The sequence below is a fragment of the Elephas maximus genome, chromosome 12, assembly GCF_024166365.1.
Source record: "Elephas maximus indicus isolate mEleMax1 chromosome 12, mEleMax1 primary haplotype, whole genome shotgun sequence".
NCBI classification, from domain to species: Eukaryota; Metazoa; Chordata; class Mammalia; order Proboscidea; family Elephantidae; genus Elephas; species Elephas maximus.
Genome location: NC_064830.1, coordinates 84,909,681 through 84,930,590, shown reverse-complemented (window position 1 = coordinate 84,930,590; position 20,910 = coordinate 84,909,681). Strand labels below are relative to the sequence as shown.

The following is a 20,910-nucleotide window of genomic DNA, read 5'->3' as shown; positions in this document are numbered from 1 at the left end:
ATACTTCACCACAAAATGTTTTTTAAAAAAAAGAGAGAGAGTGAGTGAAAAAAACCACAGACCAATAACCCTTATGAATAGAGACACGAAAATCCTCAAGACTAACAAATGCAATTCAGGAACATCAAAAAAATATAACCAAGTGGTATTTATTCTAGTAAAGCAAGGTTTGTTTAACATTATGAAAATCAATTGAAGCAATACAACGTAATAGAGTAACAAAAATTACATGACAATCTCAATAGACAAAGAACATGATGAAATCCAACATTCTTTCATAACCAAAAAAAAAAATAACAAACTAGGAATAGAAAGAAACTTCCTGATAAAGGCCATCTATGAAAAACTCACAGCATCACATCATACTCCATGGTAAAAGATTGAATAACTTTTCCCTAAGACCATCCCTCCTCAAGATAGGGATGTCTTGTCTTACCACTTCTATTCAACACTGTACTGGAGGTTCTAGTCAAAGAAATTATACTAGAAAAAGAAATAAACTGCACTCAGATTGGAAAGGAAGCAGTAAAACTATTCACAGGTGACGTGATGTTATATATAGGAAATCCTTACGAATGTACATGTGTGCATGCATGTGTCTGTACACACACACAAATTAGAATAAATGAGTTCAGCACAACTGCAGGATATATGATCAACATACAAAAATTAACTCTCTCCATACACTAGCAATGAAGAATCTGAATATGAAATTAAGAAAACAATTCCATTCACAATAGCATCAAATAGAATAAAAATACTTACAAATAAATTTTACAAAAGAAGTGCAAGTCTTCTACACTGAAAACTACAAGCTGTCGCTGAAAAAAGGTAAAGACCTACATAAATGGAAAGACATCCCATGTTCATGAACTAGAAGACTTAACAATGTTAAGATGGCAATACTTCCCAAACTGACCTACACATTCAACACAAACCAAACCAAAACCCATTACCATCAAGTCAATTCTGACGCATAGCGACCCTATAGGACAAAGGAGAACTGCCCCAGATGACTTCGAAAGAATGGTTGGGGGGTTAAACTGCCAACCTTTTGGTCAGCAGCTGAAGGTTTAAGCACTGCGCCACCAAGGCTCTGACACATTCAACACAAACCCTATCAAAATCCCAGCTTGAAGAAATTGAAAAACTATGTTAAAATTTACATGGGAATGCATGGAACCCAGAACAGCCAACACAATCTTGAAAAACAACAAAGTTGAAGGACTCAGACTTCCTGATTTCAAAACTACTACAAAGCTACAGTAATGAAGACTGTGGAACTGGCAAAATAGGCATACGGATTAATAGAATAAAATTGAGAGTCCAGAAATAATCTCTTACATTTATAGTCAATTAATTTTCAATAAGGGCGCCAAGGTGAAGTTTTTTCAACAAAATGGTGCTGGAACAACTGGATACTCACTTGTAAGAGAATGAAGCTGAACCTCTACGTTACAGCCTATACAGAAATTAACTCAAAATTGGCTGCTAACCTAAAGGTTGGTGGCGCAAACCCACGCAGAGGCATCTGGAAAGACAGTCCTGGCAATCTGCTTCTGAAAAGTCACAGCCTTGAAAACCACATGGAACAGTTCTATTCTGCACACATGGGGTCACCATGAGTCAAAATCGACTTGACGGCAACTAACAACAACAGAGAATGTGAGGAAACTGGAACCCTGATATACTGCTAATGAGAACGTAAATGGTACAGTCACTTTGGAGAACAGTCTGAAGTTTCTCAAGAAGTTAAACATACAGTTGCCATATGACCCAGCAATTCCACTCCTAGGTATATACCCAAAGATATGTCCACACAAACACCTGTACACAGGTTCACAGCAGCTAATGCTCAAAGCGGAAGCAACCCAAAAGCCCATCAACTGATGAACGGTTAAACAAAACATGGCATAGCCATACAATGGAATATTCTTCAGCCATAAAAAGGAATGAAGTACTAATAGATGCTACAATATCAATGAACCTTGAAAACATTATACTAAGTGCAAGAAGCTAGATACAAAAGGCCACATATTGTATGATTCCACCAGGCTCCTTTCTCATTGCCCAGGGATTCATAAATAGAACTTCTCTGACATCCTGCATATAGTCAATTACCACAAGAGTGAAGTAATGCTTAAAAATACATTCAAAATTGGTGCCTACTTAAGCACCATATAGCACCATTTCCTGGTGAGTGTGAGCATATGTGTTTTGGGGGATACTTCAAAAAGAAGGGACTGAAGTCAACAAAACACAGATGTCATAATTATAAAAAACAGTATCACTGAAGCAAATGGCTCAATAAATGCTAGCTGACTGAAAACCACTAGCAAGGAGAGCAAAACAAATGAGTTGGCTTAATCTTGTCATTATACAAAATCCAATCAATCACTGTTTGTAGAAAATACCTTGTAAGGTTCAAAGTATAAAATCCTCAACCAGGTTCCAATCTGTTTTAACATTCCACGTGAAATGAGAAGTCAGCTGAGTCATCGTCCCATAATATACTACTGCTGAAAAACTCAGAATGCTTTTCCCTAGCTACGAGAGTAGAAATGCTGCTCCACAGTTAACATGCAGACACACAAATACACAGTATGTAAATCATATTTAAAATAAGACCATTTTAGATATGAAATTTCAACTATATATATATATTCATGTGTGTGTGATTTTGTTTTGTTTTAGAAGACTGTGGGTAAATGATGCCTAAGTCAAAAGACCAAACCAAAACCACACTGCTGTAGAGTCAATTCCGACTCACAGCAACCCTACAGAAAAGAGAAGAACTGCCCCAGACAGTTTCCAATGCTGTAAATCTTTATGGAAGCCAAACGCCACCATCTTTCTCCCGTGGAGTGGCTGGTGGGTTAGAACCTTTTGGTTAGAAGCTGAATACTTAACCACTGTGCCACCAGGGCTCCTATCCTATAGTCAGATGATACCTAACTCATTAATGAATCTCAAAATTTCCCTTCTATTGATACTAGCATATTCACCTACTCTGAAATCCTCCCTATAATGCAATGCTTCTTAAACTCTGGGGAGCCATGACCCTTTGAAATCTGATAAATGCTAAGAACTATCTCTGTTTTTTAAAAAACTAAAATTAATTTAAAAAATAAACAACACACACACACACGTGCAATTTTCCAAACCATCGCCAGTCCCTCTGTGGAGTAAGAATGAGAACCCCTCCTGTTCTGGTGGCACACTGCCACCCTAACTTCAACCAGGCATTCTTTTTAGGAATGCGCATTACAAGCCTAGCCTCAATGTTTCTTTCTTTTTTTTTTAATCAGGGATATCAGTTTATCACTATAGAAGCTGAAGACAAGTAACTTTTAAGTCTAATGATTCATAAGGGAGCTACCTCTAGGATGTCAGGTGCCACCGAGTTGATTTTCTACTCACAGTTACTCCATGTGACAGAGCAGAAGTGCCCCATAGGGCTTTCCAGGCTGTAATCTATATAGGAGTAGACTGCCAGGTCTTTCCCCTCGGAGCCTCTGGGTAGATTCGAACCGCCAACCTTTCGGTTAGCAGCCAAGTGCTTAAATGTCACGCCACCAGGACTTCAAGATAACTGCATAAAAGTGGCAATCACTACAACTGATCAATTTAAACGGGAAGACCTTTATTATATCCTCAAATATTAAAATTACCCCTAAGTTTAAACTAATTGATATTTCCTAAAATGAAATAAACACTGAGTTAGTGTAAAGGGCCTAAGAAAGACAAAAAACAGTTGCCATCAGCTGATTCTGACTCAGGGCAGCCATGTGAGTAGAATGGTGTGCTCCACAGGGTTTTCAATGGCTGAGTTTTTGGAAGCAGACCTCCAAGCCTTTCTTAATCTTTCAGTTCACTTGCTTAAAAAAGGTAGCAGAGGGAGTCTGATGTGCTGCATGGAGAACAAACACATCACCGCCTTTGGGATATTTCTGCCAAAAAAGGTTTAACCTGAATATAATCATATGGAAACAATCAGACAAATCCAAACTGAAAACTGCAAAAGCAACTAGTCTGGGCTGTTCCAAAATGTCAGCGTCATAAAAGGAGCAGAAAAGCTAGGGAACTGTTTCTGATGTAAAGAGACTAAAGAAACAATGTAACTAAATGCAACTCTGGATTAAGGAGTTAGGAGAAAGAACAAAATTGTCTATAAAGATATTGTCGGGACAACTGGGGAAATATGAATATGGACTGTACAACAAAGTTCAATTTGCTATGACTGTTACGTAGAATGTCCTTGTTCTTGGGAAACACCGTTGCCTTATTTAGGGGTGAAGCATCATGATAAAACAAATACAGCAAAATGTTAATAATTGCTAAATCAAGGTACACAGATACAGGTGTTCATTGGGTTATTCCCGCTTTCAAATAGGGTTTTTTTTTTTTCCTTGATTTTAAAAGACTCATCATAGCAGAATACATGTAACACATACCTTTTTCATTTAGTCTTGCCCATCATGGGCAATACTTTTGAGGTTGTAATAAAATACAACTGTAAAGGACTTCGAAATCTTTTCAATTTACACTTGCCGATGTATTTCAGATGCCAAAATTCAGAAGTGGTTACAGAACGGTATTTTTTTAATGATGTTTATTTTTAAATTTTCCACAGAAGGTTGTTACACATTTTAAAATTAAGCTTATAGGTTGTGATTTAGTCCATCAATTGATTTACCACATAGTTGCCAAATGAAGCTAGAAAGAAAGCTACCAATATGAATTTGATGGCCTGCAAACCATATCAGAAGAAAAACTTAATCAAATCAGAAGATGGTCTTTTTCCGATAAAGGTTGATGAATTGCCAAGAGCGGGGTCCACATAAGCTAGGGAGACCCAACACCCTGGCTTATGCTGTAGTCCCAGTCTTTTCTGACTAGCAACTGTCCCAGGCAAAAGTGTTTCAGACAGGTGTCCCAGTTCAGATGCTACATTATATGGTATTACAGCACCTTTAATTATTTTTGTTGTACATTCAACAGTTGATATAGGTGGGAAAAAAATCAGTATAACATGAAGCATGTAATTTTTACTTTCAACAATATACCCTACATTAAACTCATTACTAGAATGGGCAAAAAATATATACATTGAGGTAACTGTTCTTACTTTTTCAGAAAGAAAGGAGAAACCAAAGTTGATTTTTTTTTTTTCTACTGTGCAGTATAAGAAAAAACACTGGGAAGAAGGCTAGTTGGAGTCAAAAGGCTTTATTTGAATCCCACCTCTGTCACTTGTTAGAGAATAGAACCGGGAGCAAGTTACTTAACCTGTCTGACCCATAGTTTTCATTTGTAAAATGAAGGATTTAGAATACTGGCTGGTCTCTTATCTAAGGTCCCGTCCAGCTCTAAATACTCAATGATTCTGACTATAGCCTCCAATTTTTTTTTTTTTAACTGACCAGCTGAGTTGTTCTAAAAGAGATTTTTTTTTTTTTACGACCGGGAAATAAAACTTACCTTCTCTCCCCAAATAAGCTCCAATTTCTGTTCTGATCTCTATTCTGTTCAGATCCACTGAACCAAACCAAAAGCAAGTCTGTTTCCACTGAGTGGATCCGACTCATAGCAACCCTATAGAACAGGGTAGGACTGGCTCGTAGGGTTTCCAAGGAGCAGCTGGTAGATTCGAACTGCCAGCCTTTTGGTTAGCAGCCGAGCTCGTAACCACTAGACAACCAGGGCTCCATTCTGTTCAGAGGCTGGGTCAATTTCCCACTCACCCAAGATGGAGGGAGACCGCCTGAGCATTTAGACTCCTTGTGGAAAAAAAAAAAAAAAAATTTTTTTTTTCCCACAAAGAATCAGCTGTCAAATTCCACAGATTCCACCTCCTCAGTATCTCACTCTCTCACCTCTTTTCTACCACCACCTCAATTCAGGTCCTCAACCCCTCTTGCCTAGATCTAGATGATCTCCCACAAATATACCTGATCACAAATCCTGACCTAGAAGATTATTCTGATCACATCACTGCTTTGTCTAAAAGCGTGCAATAGCTCCCCACTACCCATGTGCTGGAGCCCTGATGGCACAATGGTTAAAAGCTCAGCTGCTAACCAAAAGATCAGTAGTTCGAAACCACCAGCCGCTCCTTGGAAACCCTCTGGGGGCAGTTCTACTCTGTTCCATATGGTTGCCATGAGTCTGAATCGACTCAACAGCAATGGGTTTGGTTTGTTTTTTTTTTTGTTTGTTTATCTGTGTATTTATGTACAAACTCCTCAACCTGAGACTGAAAACCCTATAAATCTGGCCCCAAGCAGTCTGCTACAAATCCCTTCTGCTTTAGTTGTACTAAACTACACACCTCTATTTCAAAAACCCCCATACATTTCAGATTCTGTGCCTTTACTTCTGCTGTATTATTACACTGCCTGTATCGTCACCTGATCTAGACATGATCGCTCCTGATGCCCATGATCCTGACACACTGTGACAATATTAATGGGCAGTAGTGGATTAAGTTGGTAAACTAAATTTATCACTCGGACCAATTTCGTTTAACTCAGAGCGGCTACCTGGCACACTGTCGTGAGAAGGATTTGCAGCTTAGCAGAGGAAAAGGAGAATGGCAGCACCCAACACATCTTTGACATTCAGAGGCCAGAGCTTCCAAACTGGGGGTCCACACAGTGGGATTTGGGCTTCCAATGTATTAAAGCATGCTGAAATCAACTTAACATTTAAAGGTTTGGAGATTTCATATTATAAATCCAACGTCTGGTTATCTTCAGAAAATATGAACATCTAAAATGTAGTAGCTCTTAACTGGGACAATTTTGCCCCCAGGAGACATGTGGAAATATCTGCAGACATTTCTGACATGGTGGGGGGGGGGTGCTATTAGCAAATGCTGCTAAACATTCTACAATGCATAGGACAGTCCTCACAATTATGTATTATCCAGTTCAAAATGGTTGAGAACCCTGATTTAAAAGTATTGCATGTATTTGTTGGTTCTGTATCCCAAAAGATTTTCAATTTTTTCAAGGTAAGAACCACATCTTTATAAAAGTCAATATAACATAGGTCAAAGCCAGACAGCATCTCCAATTTCTAGTGGTGTGGCCTCCTGTGAGTTACTTAATCTCTTTCTACCTCAAATTCTTCATCTGTAAAACAGGGATAATAGTATCTACTCTCAACGTGGTGCAAGGATCAGATAAAGTAATTCATGTAAAGTCTTTGGAAAAGTGTGCCTGGCAGATTCTCAATAATTCAACAATTATTAAATTAAATTAACAACTAAATTTAGCTACTTCCATTCTTCCCCTGGAAACCCTGGTGGCGCAGTGGTTAAGTACTACAGCTGCTAACCAAGAGGTCAGCAGTTGGAATCCACCAGGCACTCCTTGGAAACTCTATGGGGCAGTTCTACTCTGTCCTATAGGGTCGCTATGAGTCAGAATCAACTCGATGGCAGTGGGTGGTTTTATTCTTCCCCTCTCCAATACCTAGTCCCGCTCTTGGAACACAGAAGGTGCTCAAAAAATGCCTCTTAGATTAATTCAGACTAATGCTTTGACTTTTGACTAAACTGAAGAAAGAAAAAAAGCTTGCTGCCATCGAGTTGATTCTGATTCATAGCGACCTTATAAAGCAAAGTACGACTGCTCCATACGGTTTCCAAGGAGTGGCTGGTGGATTTGAACTGCTGACCTTTTGGTCAGCAGCTGAGCTCTTAACGACTGTGCCACCAGGGCTCCAACTTTTGAATAAAGACATATAAAATCCGTTGCCGTTGAGTCGATTTTGACTCAGGGACCCTACAGGACAGAGTAGAACTGCCCCACAGGATTTCTAAGATTGAATCTTTATGAAAGTAGACTGCCACATCTTTCTCTCACAAAGCGGCTGGCCGGTTCAAACACCACCACCAGGGCTCCTTAATATATGCTCCTTATTTGGGAAAAAGGAAGCAAAGAGCTAGGGATGGAGTTGAAAGGAAGCACATGCCCACCTAATCACATCTCTCTCCTCAGAATATTTTTAACCTTTAGGAAATGTTCCCTTCTCACTGAGCCCTCAGTATACACTGCCTTGCAATCTCCTTGATATTTACTTTTCCTTTTTGTAGGTGTCTGCTGATCAGCTGAGTATTCTCAAATACAGGAATGAGATGGTATCTTATTTTGACCCCTACATCACCTACCTGTGTTATAGCTCTTTATGTACTTATTCTAGTTGAGATTGGACATGCTCTCTGTGGCCAGGGACAGCACTAAAATTCTCTTCATATAACCCAAGTAACTGGCTGGTCCGAAGCTCTCATTTTATAGATTAGGCACAGAGAGGCTAAGAGACATGCCAAGAGTCAAGGTCACATTGTAAGTGACAGAGCTGGGATTCAAACTCTGATACACAGCTGATATGCAGACTCCAAGTTCTACTCCATCGGTATAGGATATGGAATTTATCTGTGGTAAAGCGTTTTTAACCAAGTCCTAGAAAACCTCCAAAGGGATTATACTGATATAGTTATCTGACAAAGCAAAAACAAGAGAAATAGATCCAAACTCCAAATTCCTTTCTGCTGCTAAAATTACACCTTAATAACTCAACCTGCCTTACTTTAATGGTTCAATACTTTAACATTTCTTTAATAGTTTCCGACAACAAAGCTTACTTAAATGTCCCACAGTTGCTTAATCAGAGATGTGAGGCATAATTTCTTGTAAATAATTCCCAAATTATTTTGAGTAGCCAGAAAACCTCTTATTAGGTAAGCCAGTGATGCTCAACTTTCACCAACTGAACAAATTCTTTAATGACCACCTGAAGAGATTAAAATCTACAAAATCCAAAAGGCCAGCAATTTGTAACAATTCTACTTGGGGAAAAACATTGAGGTGATTCGAATTGTGCTAATAACCTCCATATAAACAATCATCAAGAGCAAACTACATTAAGATCTGAGATAGGAGAAATGCTATTTTATTCTGTCCAACCGAAAGAAACCAGTTCACTGATTTAGTTAATCTGGAAGTTTCCGAGTATCCCAGTGTGATGCAAAAAGAGAAGCTGAATAAGAAAGGAAAAGATTGTGACAGAAAATGAATGTTAAAGACTTAATTAAATACAGTGCAATGCCCTAATACTCAAGCAATTACAGCTCAATAAAGCTAAACATTTCCATAAAAGCATCATTTTAAAGACAAAACGCCCCCTTTATAATGATGATTTAAGCTACCAGCCCAATAAGCACTCCAACCCGATAAGAAGGATAACCACTAACCGGGAGGGGATTTTTAATTATTTTATCAGCTGATAAAAAGAACACACCCCGAACGTAGACCACAAATGTAGTTTCGAAGGAAAACAAGACGCAGCTTATGCTTGGTAAAGTTCAAGGGCAAAAGTGTTTCCACCGCAACAGAAGCCGCCTGACTACAATGTGTAGGAAAAAAAAAAAACAATGCGAACACATAGTATCTTTTCATAAAGGCAACAATTTTAGCTACAAACTAATAACGGGGAAGCCAAAACAGTTTGACAGCCCGCCATAAGGGCCGCCTCAATCATGAGTCACACAATGCCTGCAACCATTTACAACAGTAATTAATGCACAAGTCCCCTAATTAAATTCTAAAAGGATAAGAATGCTTTAACTAAGTTTACAAGAATTGCTTTTCACACCCCCCCCCAGAAAGGCACACACGTAATTACGCATCCCCCCCGCAAACCCTCCAGACGATATTCCCTCCGGCCGCTCCTCCCGAATGTCTGTTCCCTGCGTGCGACAGAAAATGACACGGGGAACTTCTAAACCGAGAAAGGGCAAGCCAGAGTGAAAACACACCATTAGTGCAACGGGGGAAGGAAGGCTCGCCCATCTTACCTGCTTCGATTTCTTTCTACGTCTTTGGTAGCTTTAGCTTCCAATTCTCTGGAAGAGAACAGAAAACGAGATGCGCGTGAAAACCCAGCCGCTGCGGCAGCGGCTCGCTCCGGGGCCGGCTGGGGGAGGGGAGAGGAGCGGGACGCGGACGGGGGCTCACAAAGCTGCGAGGCTGCAGCCCCGGCTGCGGTCAGACCGCAGGAGCGAGGCGCAGCCCCCGGCCCGGCCCAGGCAGCGCAGCGCCGCCCTCCGGGCCGCCCGCCCGCCCGCCCTGCCTCCGCAGCGGCGCAGCCCGCGCTCTCCCGCCGAGGCCCGAGGTCTAGGGGACGCCCGGCGCCGCCGCCCGCGGTCACGGGCCCTGGTGCAGCGCCCCAGGCTCCGCCCGCCCGGAGGGAGGCTCCCGCCCCCGCCCCGCTCACCTCATGTGTGTAAAGTGCACGAGCAAGTGGGGCACGGCGAACGAGGCTCGGGAGCCTCAAGCCCTCCGCAGCGCCGCGGGGAGAGGCCCGAGACGCTGCACCAGCGCCATTTTCTACACCGACCCGCCGCCGCCGCCGCTGCCGCCGCCGCTGCCGCCGCCGTCGCCGCCGCCGCCGCCGCCGCCGCGGGCCCCAGACCGGAAGTGAATGCCCCTCTCGGCAACCCCTTCCGGGGGCGCCGCGGCCACCGGCCCCAAGATGGAGGCCCTAGCAACGCGCTCCGCAGTCTGGGCAGGCTCTTGGCAACCGCCGGAGCAAAGTGCGCAGCCACCCCGCTTCCCGGACCTCCCTGGAAGTCACGGCTTCCTCGGCGCCCGGCGGGAAGGCTGCGGAGCCTGCCGAGCCTACCCTTTTTCGCCGCGGTCGACTGCTGTCTGACTTGGGCCCCTTCCCTCCTCCTTCTTTGCTGCGACACAAGTTTCCTTCCCCGCTGCCCGTCCCCTCCCCCACTAAAATACACACACACTCTCACCGAAACCGCAAATTCTACCCCTGTCGCTGTACGAGGAGCTCGCGCGGCTCTTGAATTTGGTCACTTGCTAATTATTTTTGTCCTTGGGCCAGTTATTTAACCTTTCTGTTTCTCTGATGCCTCCTACCCGAAGGGAGCTGAGATTTAGAAATGATTCGTTACCCACTGAATTTTACCGAGCCTTTGACTCAACAATTCCACTCGCACGAATTTTTGCTCAGGAAACAATTCTGAGTATTTACAAATAGTTCACTATCAAGATGTTAGGTCATGGTATCGATGATAGTGAAAAATTGTAAACAACCAAAATATCCAACATTTAGGAGGTGGCTTTAAAAATTAAGCTGCATGCATGCATTGGGATACTGTAAAAGCGATGTAGGAGGAAGAATAACAACGTGGGGAAATGGTTACTATAAAGGAAGCGAAAAAAGTGGGTTCCAAAGCAGCTCACCCTGCAAGAAACATGTAGATACAGTAAGATACATACATACCTACATGTAGATACAATAAGATACATATATGCATAGGTTTGTGTGTGTGTATGTGTATCTACCCATTATCTCACCATGGTGTTTCTTCTAAGGACTACTCCTGCACTGTGCTTAAAAACCATTTCTTCGTATCTCTACAGACACCTCACATCTCACTATGATTATGGATTATACCATTTTCTTTTTTCTCAACTAGGCCCTTTCACTGGCCTTTAAAACATGCTCAAATCCCTCCCGTTCAAGAAAAACAAAAAGTTCTGTAACTGTCCAGTTCTTACTCTCTGAGCAAAGTGTGCAAGAAATATTGAATGAATGAATAAATGAATATGCAGAAAGAACATTCAAAAACATATGCACCAAAATATTAACTGACATGAGTTATTTTTAATCTTCTTTTAGTGTATCTAGTTTTTTGTGTTGTTGTTTTACACAGTGAACTTGTAAAAAAATGCATTTTTTAAAAATAATTAGGTTTACAAAATGTAAAATGTACTGCACACCGAAGAAAGGCTAATGACTTTCCTTTTCCAGCCATCATCGCTAGGGTTGATTCACTCCATTCATATATTTGTTGTCATTCTTTTTTTTTTTTTCTTCATTATCCTTTCTACTTTAAATGTCAAAAATGATATTACAGTGTTTCTTTAGGAGTTAAAATATGGAAACATGTATGTATAGCACAATATGCTTGCTAAAAAAAAAAAAATTTTTTTTAACGGGTTTATAAATAACTTACCACAATAGGATAAGGCAATGGCAACAGTAATATTTGTGAACATTTAAACAACTTAAGATTAGCTGTTTTTTTTTTTTTTTCTTTCAGCTTTCTACAGTTTGCATAGCTCAGTGATCATCAATTGGGGTGATTTTTGTCCCCTTCCTCCCACCCAGGGACATTTAGCAATATCTGAAGACATTTTTGATTGTCACAACTGGGAAGGAGTTGTTAGCAGAGACCAGGGATTCTGCTAAACATCCTGCAATGCACAGGACAGCTCTCCACAACACATGATAAGCAGCCCAAGTGCCAGTAGCACCAAGGTTGAGGAACCCTCCAACTAATCCCAGCTCCAAAAAAAAAAAAACCAAACCCAGTGCTGTCGAATCAATTCCAACTCATAGTCCCCATAGGACAGAGTAGAGCTGCCCCATAGAGTTTTCAAGGAGCGCCTGGCGGATTTGAACTGCCAACCCTTTGGTTTAGCAGCTGTAGCACTTAACCACTACACCACCAGGGTTTCCATCCCCAAGAAAGCTAAAGAGTATGATTTCTTGACGGTCCATCCAGAATGGCTCAACATGTCTCATATGACCCCTCCTGAGCTGCATTATAAAGGAGCACCAGTGGTGCAGTGGTTAAGTACTCTGCTACTAACCAAAAGGTCAGTGGTTCAAACCCACCAGCCACTCCGAGGGAGAAAGATGTGGCAGTCTGCTTCCATAAAGATTTACAGCCTTGGAAACCCTATGGGGCAGTTCTACTCTGTCTTATCTGGTGGCTGAGTCAGAATCAACTCGGCAGCAGTGGGCTTGGGTGTTTTTGTTTTGCTTGTTTTTTGTTTTTGTTTTGTCTTGGACTACAATATAGGGTTTGCTATGAGGTCATGCTCATCACATTTCAATGATCTCTTTTAATCTTGGGGCATAGGGCTAGGTCAAAGAGGAATGAAAATGTAGGACCAACATTGATTCCTTGCCCAGGGATTTTCTCCTGTTGTTATCCTTTCTTTTCACTAATCAGTCTCTTGTTCCACTGGATATTTCCCATCATCATACAAACATGTCCCAGTGATTTCCACTTAAAAAAACAAACAAAAAACCCTCCCTTGATGCCTCATTTCTCCCCAATCCCATTTTTTCTGCTCTCCTTCCCAGCCAAACTTCTTGAAAAAGTTTTCTACACAAGCTGTTCTTGTTTGCTTACTCCCTTACCCCCACTAATTTTCACCTGATATCCTAAAAGTGCTCTGATCAAGGTCACAAATGACCCTGAAGTTGCCGAACTCAGTGGTAACATTTCTGTCCTCATTTTGATTCACTTCTAAGCTGCATTTGCAACAGCAGATCACTCCTTCCTTCTTAAGAGAGTAATACTTCTTGACCATTGTTATGGGTTGAATTGTGTCCCCCCAAAATGTGTGTCAACTTGGCCAGACTATGCTTCCCAGTATTGTGTGACTGTCCGCCATTTGGTCATCTGCTGTGATTCCCCTATGTGTTGTAAATCCTACCTCTATGATGTTAACGAGGCAGGATTAGAGGCAGTTATGTTAATGAAGCAGGAGGCAATCTACAAGAGTTATCTCTTTTGAGATATAAAAGAAAGAAGCAGAGAGATGGAGGAACCTCATAGCACCAAGAAAGCAGAGCTGGGAGCAGACTGTGTCCTTTGGACCCAGGGTCTCCACGCTGAGAAGCTCCTAGACAAGGTAAAGATTGATGACAAGGGCCTTCCTCCAGAGCCAACAGAGACAAAAAGCCTTCCCCTGAAGCTGGCACCCTGAATTCAGACTTCTAGCCTCCCAGGCTGTGAGAGAATAAATTCCTCTTTGTTAAAGCCATCCACTTGTGGTAGTTCTATTACAGCAGCACTAGATAACTAAGACAGCTATCTGGATAACACATGTTCCTGGATTTTGTTTTACCTCATTGGCCATTCCTTTTTTTGTATCCTTTCTCAGCAAATGAATACAGACCAAAATTTATTAGTGGCTTCCAGGGGAGAGTAGGAGCAAAGGAGAGTCTTTGCTTAGGAGGCAAATAAATAAATATTGCAGATCCAAATAAATATTGGAGATTTCCTTTGCTCTATTCCAGACTTTCCCCTCTCTCCCCTTTCTCTTTGGGATGGGGGATCTCATTCATTCTCTTGCATTTAAATACTATCTAAATGCTGATGACTCTCAAATTCATATCTTTAGCCCATATCTCACCTGTGTACCCTAGACTGACAAAGTGGCAGTTCTACTTTCATTAAGCCATGCAACAAATATTTATAGAACATCTACTATATGCCAGGTACTGTACTAGGGTTTGGTTCTCTGACACTTGTGAGGAGCTACTCAGTGGGTTAAGTTTAGTGGCGCAGGCAGATTTTTCTAGAAAATCAAACAGAGTATGTAGTCAAAAGCTGTGACAAGTGCACAGGAAGAAAGGAATGATGCTCTAGAAAAAGTGCTAAACAAAGGAACATAACATAGACCACGTGGCCAAAGAAGGTTTCTTTGAAAATGTAAAGCTTCAGTTGAGAGGTGAAAGATGAAGGAGAAGGCAAAGGTGGGGCTTAGGGAATAGCAGAGGAAGGGTCTGAGGCTGGAGGTTTAAGTGCGAGTGATCATGGTGGAAGAAAACAGGCTTAATGGTGTATTTGGATTTAAATCTGCTGGAGCTGCCATTTTTACTTGCACAATCAGTTAAGAACAAACTCAGAAACAAGGCCCTTTATAGAGTGATGGGTATCATTAACATGTACGTTTAAATAAGCAAATGCCATTTTCTACAACAAACATATTTCATAGAGCAAATGAATCTAACAATCTTTTGCATGCCTCATGGTTGATGGTTGAAGTTTACAGTTTGAAACTTTGTATGTAACAATGAATATCTGTTCTACAAGAACTTTTTTATTGACTAACTCAGGAAGAACCTGTAACTATCTCAGAAAATGTCTTGCTTCTTCTCAGTGAACATAATGTGAACCAGAGGCTGTACAAATTTAAACTTAAATAAGATCTTTTCTGCATTTGTCTTTGTCCCCTGGATTCTTTTTTCCTTTGATTTCTGAGGTTACCAGAACATAGATATTCTCCAACCCTCTCTTTACCTTATCATACCAGTAAAGGTAAATTGGAAACATTGGTGGCATAGCGGTTAATTGCTACAGCTGCTAACCAAAAGGTCAGCGGTTCGAATCTACCAGGTGGCGTTCTACTCTGTTCTATAGGGTCACTATGAGTTGGAATTGACTCGACAGCAACTTTTTTTTTTTTAAGGGTATGTGACTAGCTTCGTGCCTGGAAAATTAAGAATTGCTTTTTCTCCCCAGCTTTACTGAATACCATCATAAGGTATATATGTATTTCTTAAGGCAAAGCTGACTCAGAATATTTTTAAATTTAGGGTTTTTTTCTATAATAATGTATAAACAAAAATTGGAGGCATAAATATGGATAAGATTTTTTGGAGAAAGAGTATTGATTCTATTTAACTAATATTTATTTGGTACTTAACATGCACCAGCCAGGCACAAGTTCTAAGTGCTTTATAAATCTTAAAAACCAAAATCAAACCCATTGCTGTCAACTTGATTCCAACTCATAGTGACCTTATAGGACAGAGTAGAACTGCCCCATAGAGTTTCCAAGGAAGGCCTGGTGGCTTCGAACTGCTGACCTTTCGGTTAGCAGCTGTAGTACTTAACCATTACACCACCAGGGTTTCCTTATAAATATTAAGTAATCATTAATTGTTGTCCTCATACAGCCAGGTGAGGTAGGAATATTATCCCCATTTTACATAGGAGGGTAACTAACTTGCTTAAAGTCACAGTAAAACCAAGTGATCTGGCTCCAAACCCAGGTCACTAATAAATTATAAATCTGTTTCTCTCGATCATATTACGTGCTGCACCCCAGTCTCCCTTTTATAGAAATTGAATTATTTATTTTTATTGTGGTAAAATACGCATACATAACAAAACATTTGCCAATTTAACATTTTTTTATGCATATAATTCAATGACATTGATTATGTTCATCATGTTGTGTAACTATCACCACCATCCCTTTCCAGATTATTCCACCACCATTAACAGAGACTCAGTGCCCCCTAAACAGACACGCATTCCCCCTCTCTTCCCTGGTAGCCACTAATAAACTTTGGTCTTTACTGTTGTTGTTGATAGTTGCAGTCCAGTCTGCTGTGACTCATGGCAACCTTGTATATAACAGAACGAAGCATTGCCAGGTCCTACACCATCTTCTCCATCTTTGATATGTTTGAGTCCATTGTTGCAGCTATCATGTCAACCCATCTCTTTGAGGGTTTCCCTCATTTTGCCAATGCTTTAATTAGCAAACTTGCTGTCCTTTTCTAGAGATTGGTCTTTCCTGACATGTACAAAGTAAGCAAGACAAAGTTTCACCATCCTCACGTGTAAGGAACATTCCAGTTTTATTTCTTCTAAGACTGATGTTCATTCTTCTGGCAGTCCATGGTGTACTCAATATCCTTTGCCAACACCACAATTCAAGTCCCGTCAATTCTTCTGTTTTCTTTTTTCATTGTTCAGCTTTCGCATGTATATGAGGTGATTGAAAAGACCATGGCTTGGGGCAGGCGAACCTTAGTCATCAGAGTGATATGATAGCTTTGCTTTTTAGAACTGGTCTCTATATATTTGCCTATTTCATATAAATGGGATAGTGTAATATTTGTCTTTTTGTGACTGACTTATTTCACTCAGCATAATGTTTTAAGTATTCATCCATGTTATAACGTGCATGTAAACTTCATTTCTCTTTTTGGCTGAGCAATATTCCACTGTATGTATGTACCACATTTTGTTTATCCATTTATCTGTTGTTGGACATTTAGGTTGTTTCCACCTTTTAGCTATTGTGAACACTGTTGCAATAAACATTGGTGTACAAGTTTCTGTTTGTGTCCCTGCTTTCAATTCTTTTGTTTATATATATATATAGGTTTGGGATGGCTGGGTCACACCTGCACCCCCTTTACTAAAGTGATAATATTAGACACATAATTTCAAAATGCACATATGACTTACCGCTAATATAAAGCAGAAATAAAAGGGAAATGGCACAAGCAGTTTGTGATCAGCTGCCAACCTAACGACTGGCTGTTCAAACCCACCCAGAGACTCTGTGGAAAGAAAGCCCTGGTGATCTGCCTCTGTATAGATTACAGCCAAAAATAAACCTATGGAGCAGTTCTACTCTGTAACACATGGGGTTGCCATGAGTCAGAATCAACTCGACAGTAATGGGTTTTTGGTTTTTAACTGTGATAAAATAAAATGTCTCACAATATGCAAATGCTAAGAGTGGACTATACTGAAAGACATAGTGAAGTAGGCAGATGCTGGCACGTACATGTAGAAATGCTACTATGAATGCAGGCTGACACAGCAGTGTTTAATTGGTTACTCACACACCAAGAACTATAGTCTTGTTGGGGATGTAATTTTTCTGGAACAGAGAACAATTTCTAAACAATTACAAAACAATTCTCCATCAAGTTATGTGGTAATTGCATTACCGGAAATTTTAGGGTATGTTAAACTGCAAAACAAGGAGTTAAGTCCTCAGATAATTATCCATATGCCTTTCGCCTATGTGAATGTCCAGTAAGAGGGGAAGTTCTCCATTTTGTGGGTCCATCCCTGTCTAGCACCTATGGCCCCCATCCACTGAACCTTAATAGTATGATCCCCTTCATTATGACAACCAAAAACACTTCAACATGTCAAACTCTCTGAGGAGTGCTGAACTACTACTTTATTAAGAACCACTGCTATGGAGTGAGAAGAGAGCTGAGGAATGAGTCCTGAGGAACTCTGACACTCCGAGGAAGTAATAAAGAAACCAGCAAAGTAGAAAGGAGAACAAAAAGAATATAATATAATGGGGCCAAACAATGCCTCTCAGGCATCTCAGACTGACATGTTAAAATTAGCTTTCTTATTTCCCTCCACAAATCTGTCCCTTTCCTGGTCTTTTCCTTGTCAACAATAACATTACCAGTCATTAAGATCCCTCAGCTAGAAATCAAACAGTCATCCTTGATTTCCCTCTGCCTTATTCAATACATTAGCAAGTTATTTTGTCTCCTAACTTCTCTCTTATCTTTCCCTTCCTCTGATTCTCTAGTACCACCACTACCACCCCCAGGATACCCTGATAGCTCCACAGATTCACTCTTTTCTTCCTTTCTTTTGACAAATTAATAAACCCACGTAACCAACACCACAAACAATATATAGAGCATTGTTATCACCCCCAGAAAATTCCCTTGTGCCCTTTTTCAATCATTCACTCCCCTGACACCAGACAACCAATTTTCTGGTTAAAATCATCATAACTTAGTACTGATCTGGGCTAGAACACCATATAAATGGAATCACGTAGTGCATACCCTTTTATGTCTGGCTTCTCTTGCTGAACATAATGTCTGTGAGAGTCATTAATATTATACCATGTGTCAGTGATTCATTACTTTTTATTGTTGAGAAGTATTCCATTTGATGAATGTATCACAGTTTGTTTACCCATCCTCCTGATGATGGACATTTCAATTGTTTACAGTTTTGGACTATTATGAATAAATCTGCTATGAACATTCTTATGTAAATCTTTTTTGAGGACAATGGACATATGTTCTTATATGTCTTAGATAAATACCTAAGACTAGAATTGGTGACTCTTAGGATAACTATATATTTGACTAAACAAGAAACTGCCAAAGAGTTTTCTAAAATGGTTATACCAGTTTACATTTCCAACAGCCTAAACCATTCTTGTTGCTCATAAATTTCATCTGTATATTCTATATTCACTACATTATTCTTGATTGTACACAAATCATTTACCAAAATAGACAATACTTGAGCTATAAAACAAGTCTCACTAAACTAGAAAGGATTTTAATTATATAAAGAGTGTTCTCAGACCTCAGTGAAATAAAATTAGAAATTAATAACAGAAAGAGATTTGGAAAATCCTCAAATATTTGGAAACAAAATAACACACTTATAAATGACCCATGGGTCAAAGGATAAATCAATATGGAAATTAGAATGTATGAATAATTTTAATAAAATGAAGATATACCAAAAATTGCAGAATGCAGCTAATGCAGTATTTAGAGGGATAATTATAGCACTAATCATCTATATTGGAGAAGAAGGTCTCTAATCAACGACCTCAGTTTCTACTCTAAGGATCTAGCAGAAGAGCAAATGAAACTCACAATAAAAAGAATAAAGCAGATAATAAAGATCAGAGTGGAATAAGTTAAACAGAAAAATAATAGAGAAAATCAATGAAACAAAAAACTAGTCCTCTGAGAAGATTAAGAAAATTCATAAACTTTTAGCTGGACTGATCAGGGAAAATAGAAGACAAAAAGTAGTAATATCAGAAATAAGTGATGCGATATCACTACCGATCCTCAGTAAAATAAAAATAAGGAAACATAATGAACAAGTTTGTACCAAAAAATTAAACTCAGTTAAATGAACAAATTTCTTGAAAGACATAAACTATAAAAACTCACTTAAGAAAAAAAGATGACCTGAATAGTCTTATGTCTACTAAAAAATTTTATTTTGTAGTTAAAAACCTTCCCACAAAGAAAACTCCAGGTCCAGATGGCTTCATTAATCCTGTGAAATGTTTATGAATAAATAATACCATTTCTACCAAACTTTTTCAGAAAATTAAAGTGGAGGTAATATTTCCAAAGGGAGAAATGCTCCCTCTAGGAGATAAAACACTGAGTCCATTCAACTGGAAGTTAAGAATGCTACCCAGCCACTTTGGGCTCCTCATGCCTCTAGATCAACAGGCAAAGAAGGGAGTTACCATATCAGCTGGTGTGATTGATCCTGATTACCAAGGGGAAATTAGATTGATATTACATAATGGAAATAAAGAATGGCATGTCTGGAATACAGGAGATCCCTTAGGACATCTCTTAGTACTATCGTTCCTTGTGATCAAAATCAATGGAAAACTACAGCAACCCAATTCTGACATGACTACTAATGAACAGCCCAGAACTTTCAGGAATGAAGATTCAGGTCACCCCACTAGGCAAAGAACCACAACCAGCTGAGGTGCTTGCTGAGGGCAAAGGAAATACTGAATGGGTGGTGGAAGAAGGTAGTTCTAAATACCAGTTACGACCATGTGACTAGTTGCAGAAACAAGGACTTTAATTGTTATGAGTATTTTTGGGTTATTTTTCCCTTGTACGTGTCCATCGATTATTTCTGTTTTCTTCATTTATAAAATATAAGATGTAAACAGGTCTAGTGCATTTTCAGTTTTATGCATGTTAGTTGTATCATGTTAGGCACAAGTATGACTTTACAATTGCCTTTTTTCAGAGATTCTGTATGGTTTAAGGAGATGTGTACAGCTGCCAAGCTGACAAGGGGTGGATTGTGATGATTAAAGTTATATGTCAACTTGGCTGGGCCATGTTTCCTCAGTGGTTTGGCAGTTATGATGTAGTTTGGCTTTTTAATGATGTAATCACTTCCATAATCAGATCTGACATAATGTGATCACCTCCATGATGAAATCTGTTGTGAGCAGCCAGTCAGTTGAAAGGGATATTCCTTGGGGGTGTGGCTTGCATCTAACATAAATGGACTTTCTGGCATGGCTGAATGGCTTTTGCTCGCTCTGGATCCTGCAGTTGGCTCCCATTCATCTGTTCTTGGCTTTTTTTTTAATAATTTTTATTGAGCTTTAAGTGAACGTTTACAAATCAAGTCAGTCTGTCACGTATAAACTTATATACACCTTACTCCATACTCCCACTTACTCTCCCCCTAATGAGTCAGCCCTTCCGGCC

At 40.0% G+C, this 20,910-nt stretch overlaps 1 protein-coding gene across 11 annotated transcripts in view; it reads right to left on the bottom strand.

Moving 5' to 3' along the window:
- The window catches only part of TNRC6A (trinucleotide repeat containing adaptor 6A), a 237,836-nt gene that overhangs the window by 96,934 nt on the left and 119,992 nt on the right, over positions 1-20,910 (bottom strand). For 7 of the 11 annotated variants that reach the window (XM_049903449.1, XM_049903454.1, XM_049903460.1 and 4 more), the window contains one exon: positions 9,863-9,910. The exons of 1 other annotated variant lie outside the window; for it this stretch is intronic. Coding sequence is in view for 2 of the 10 variants with exons in the window: in XM_049903453.1 (XP_049759410.1) it covers positions 9,863-9,910 (48 nt within the window). In the remaining 8 variants the exon portion in view is untranslated. Of the gene's footprint in view, positions 1-9,862; positions 9,911-10,281; positions 10,744-20,910 lie in introns of those variants that run through there. 3 more of the 11 variants (XM_049903450.1, XM_049903455.1, XM_049903456.1) reach the window with 2 other exon arrangements.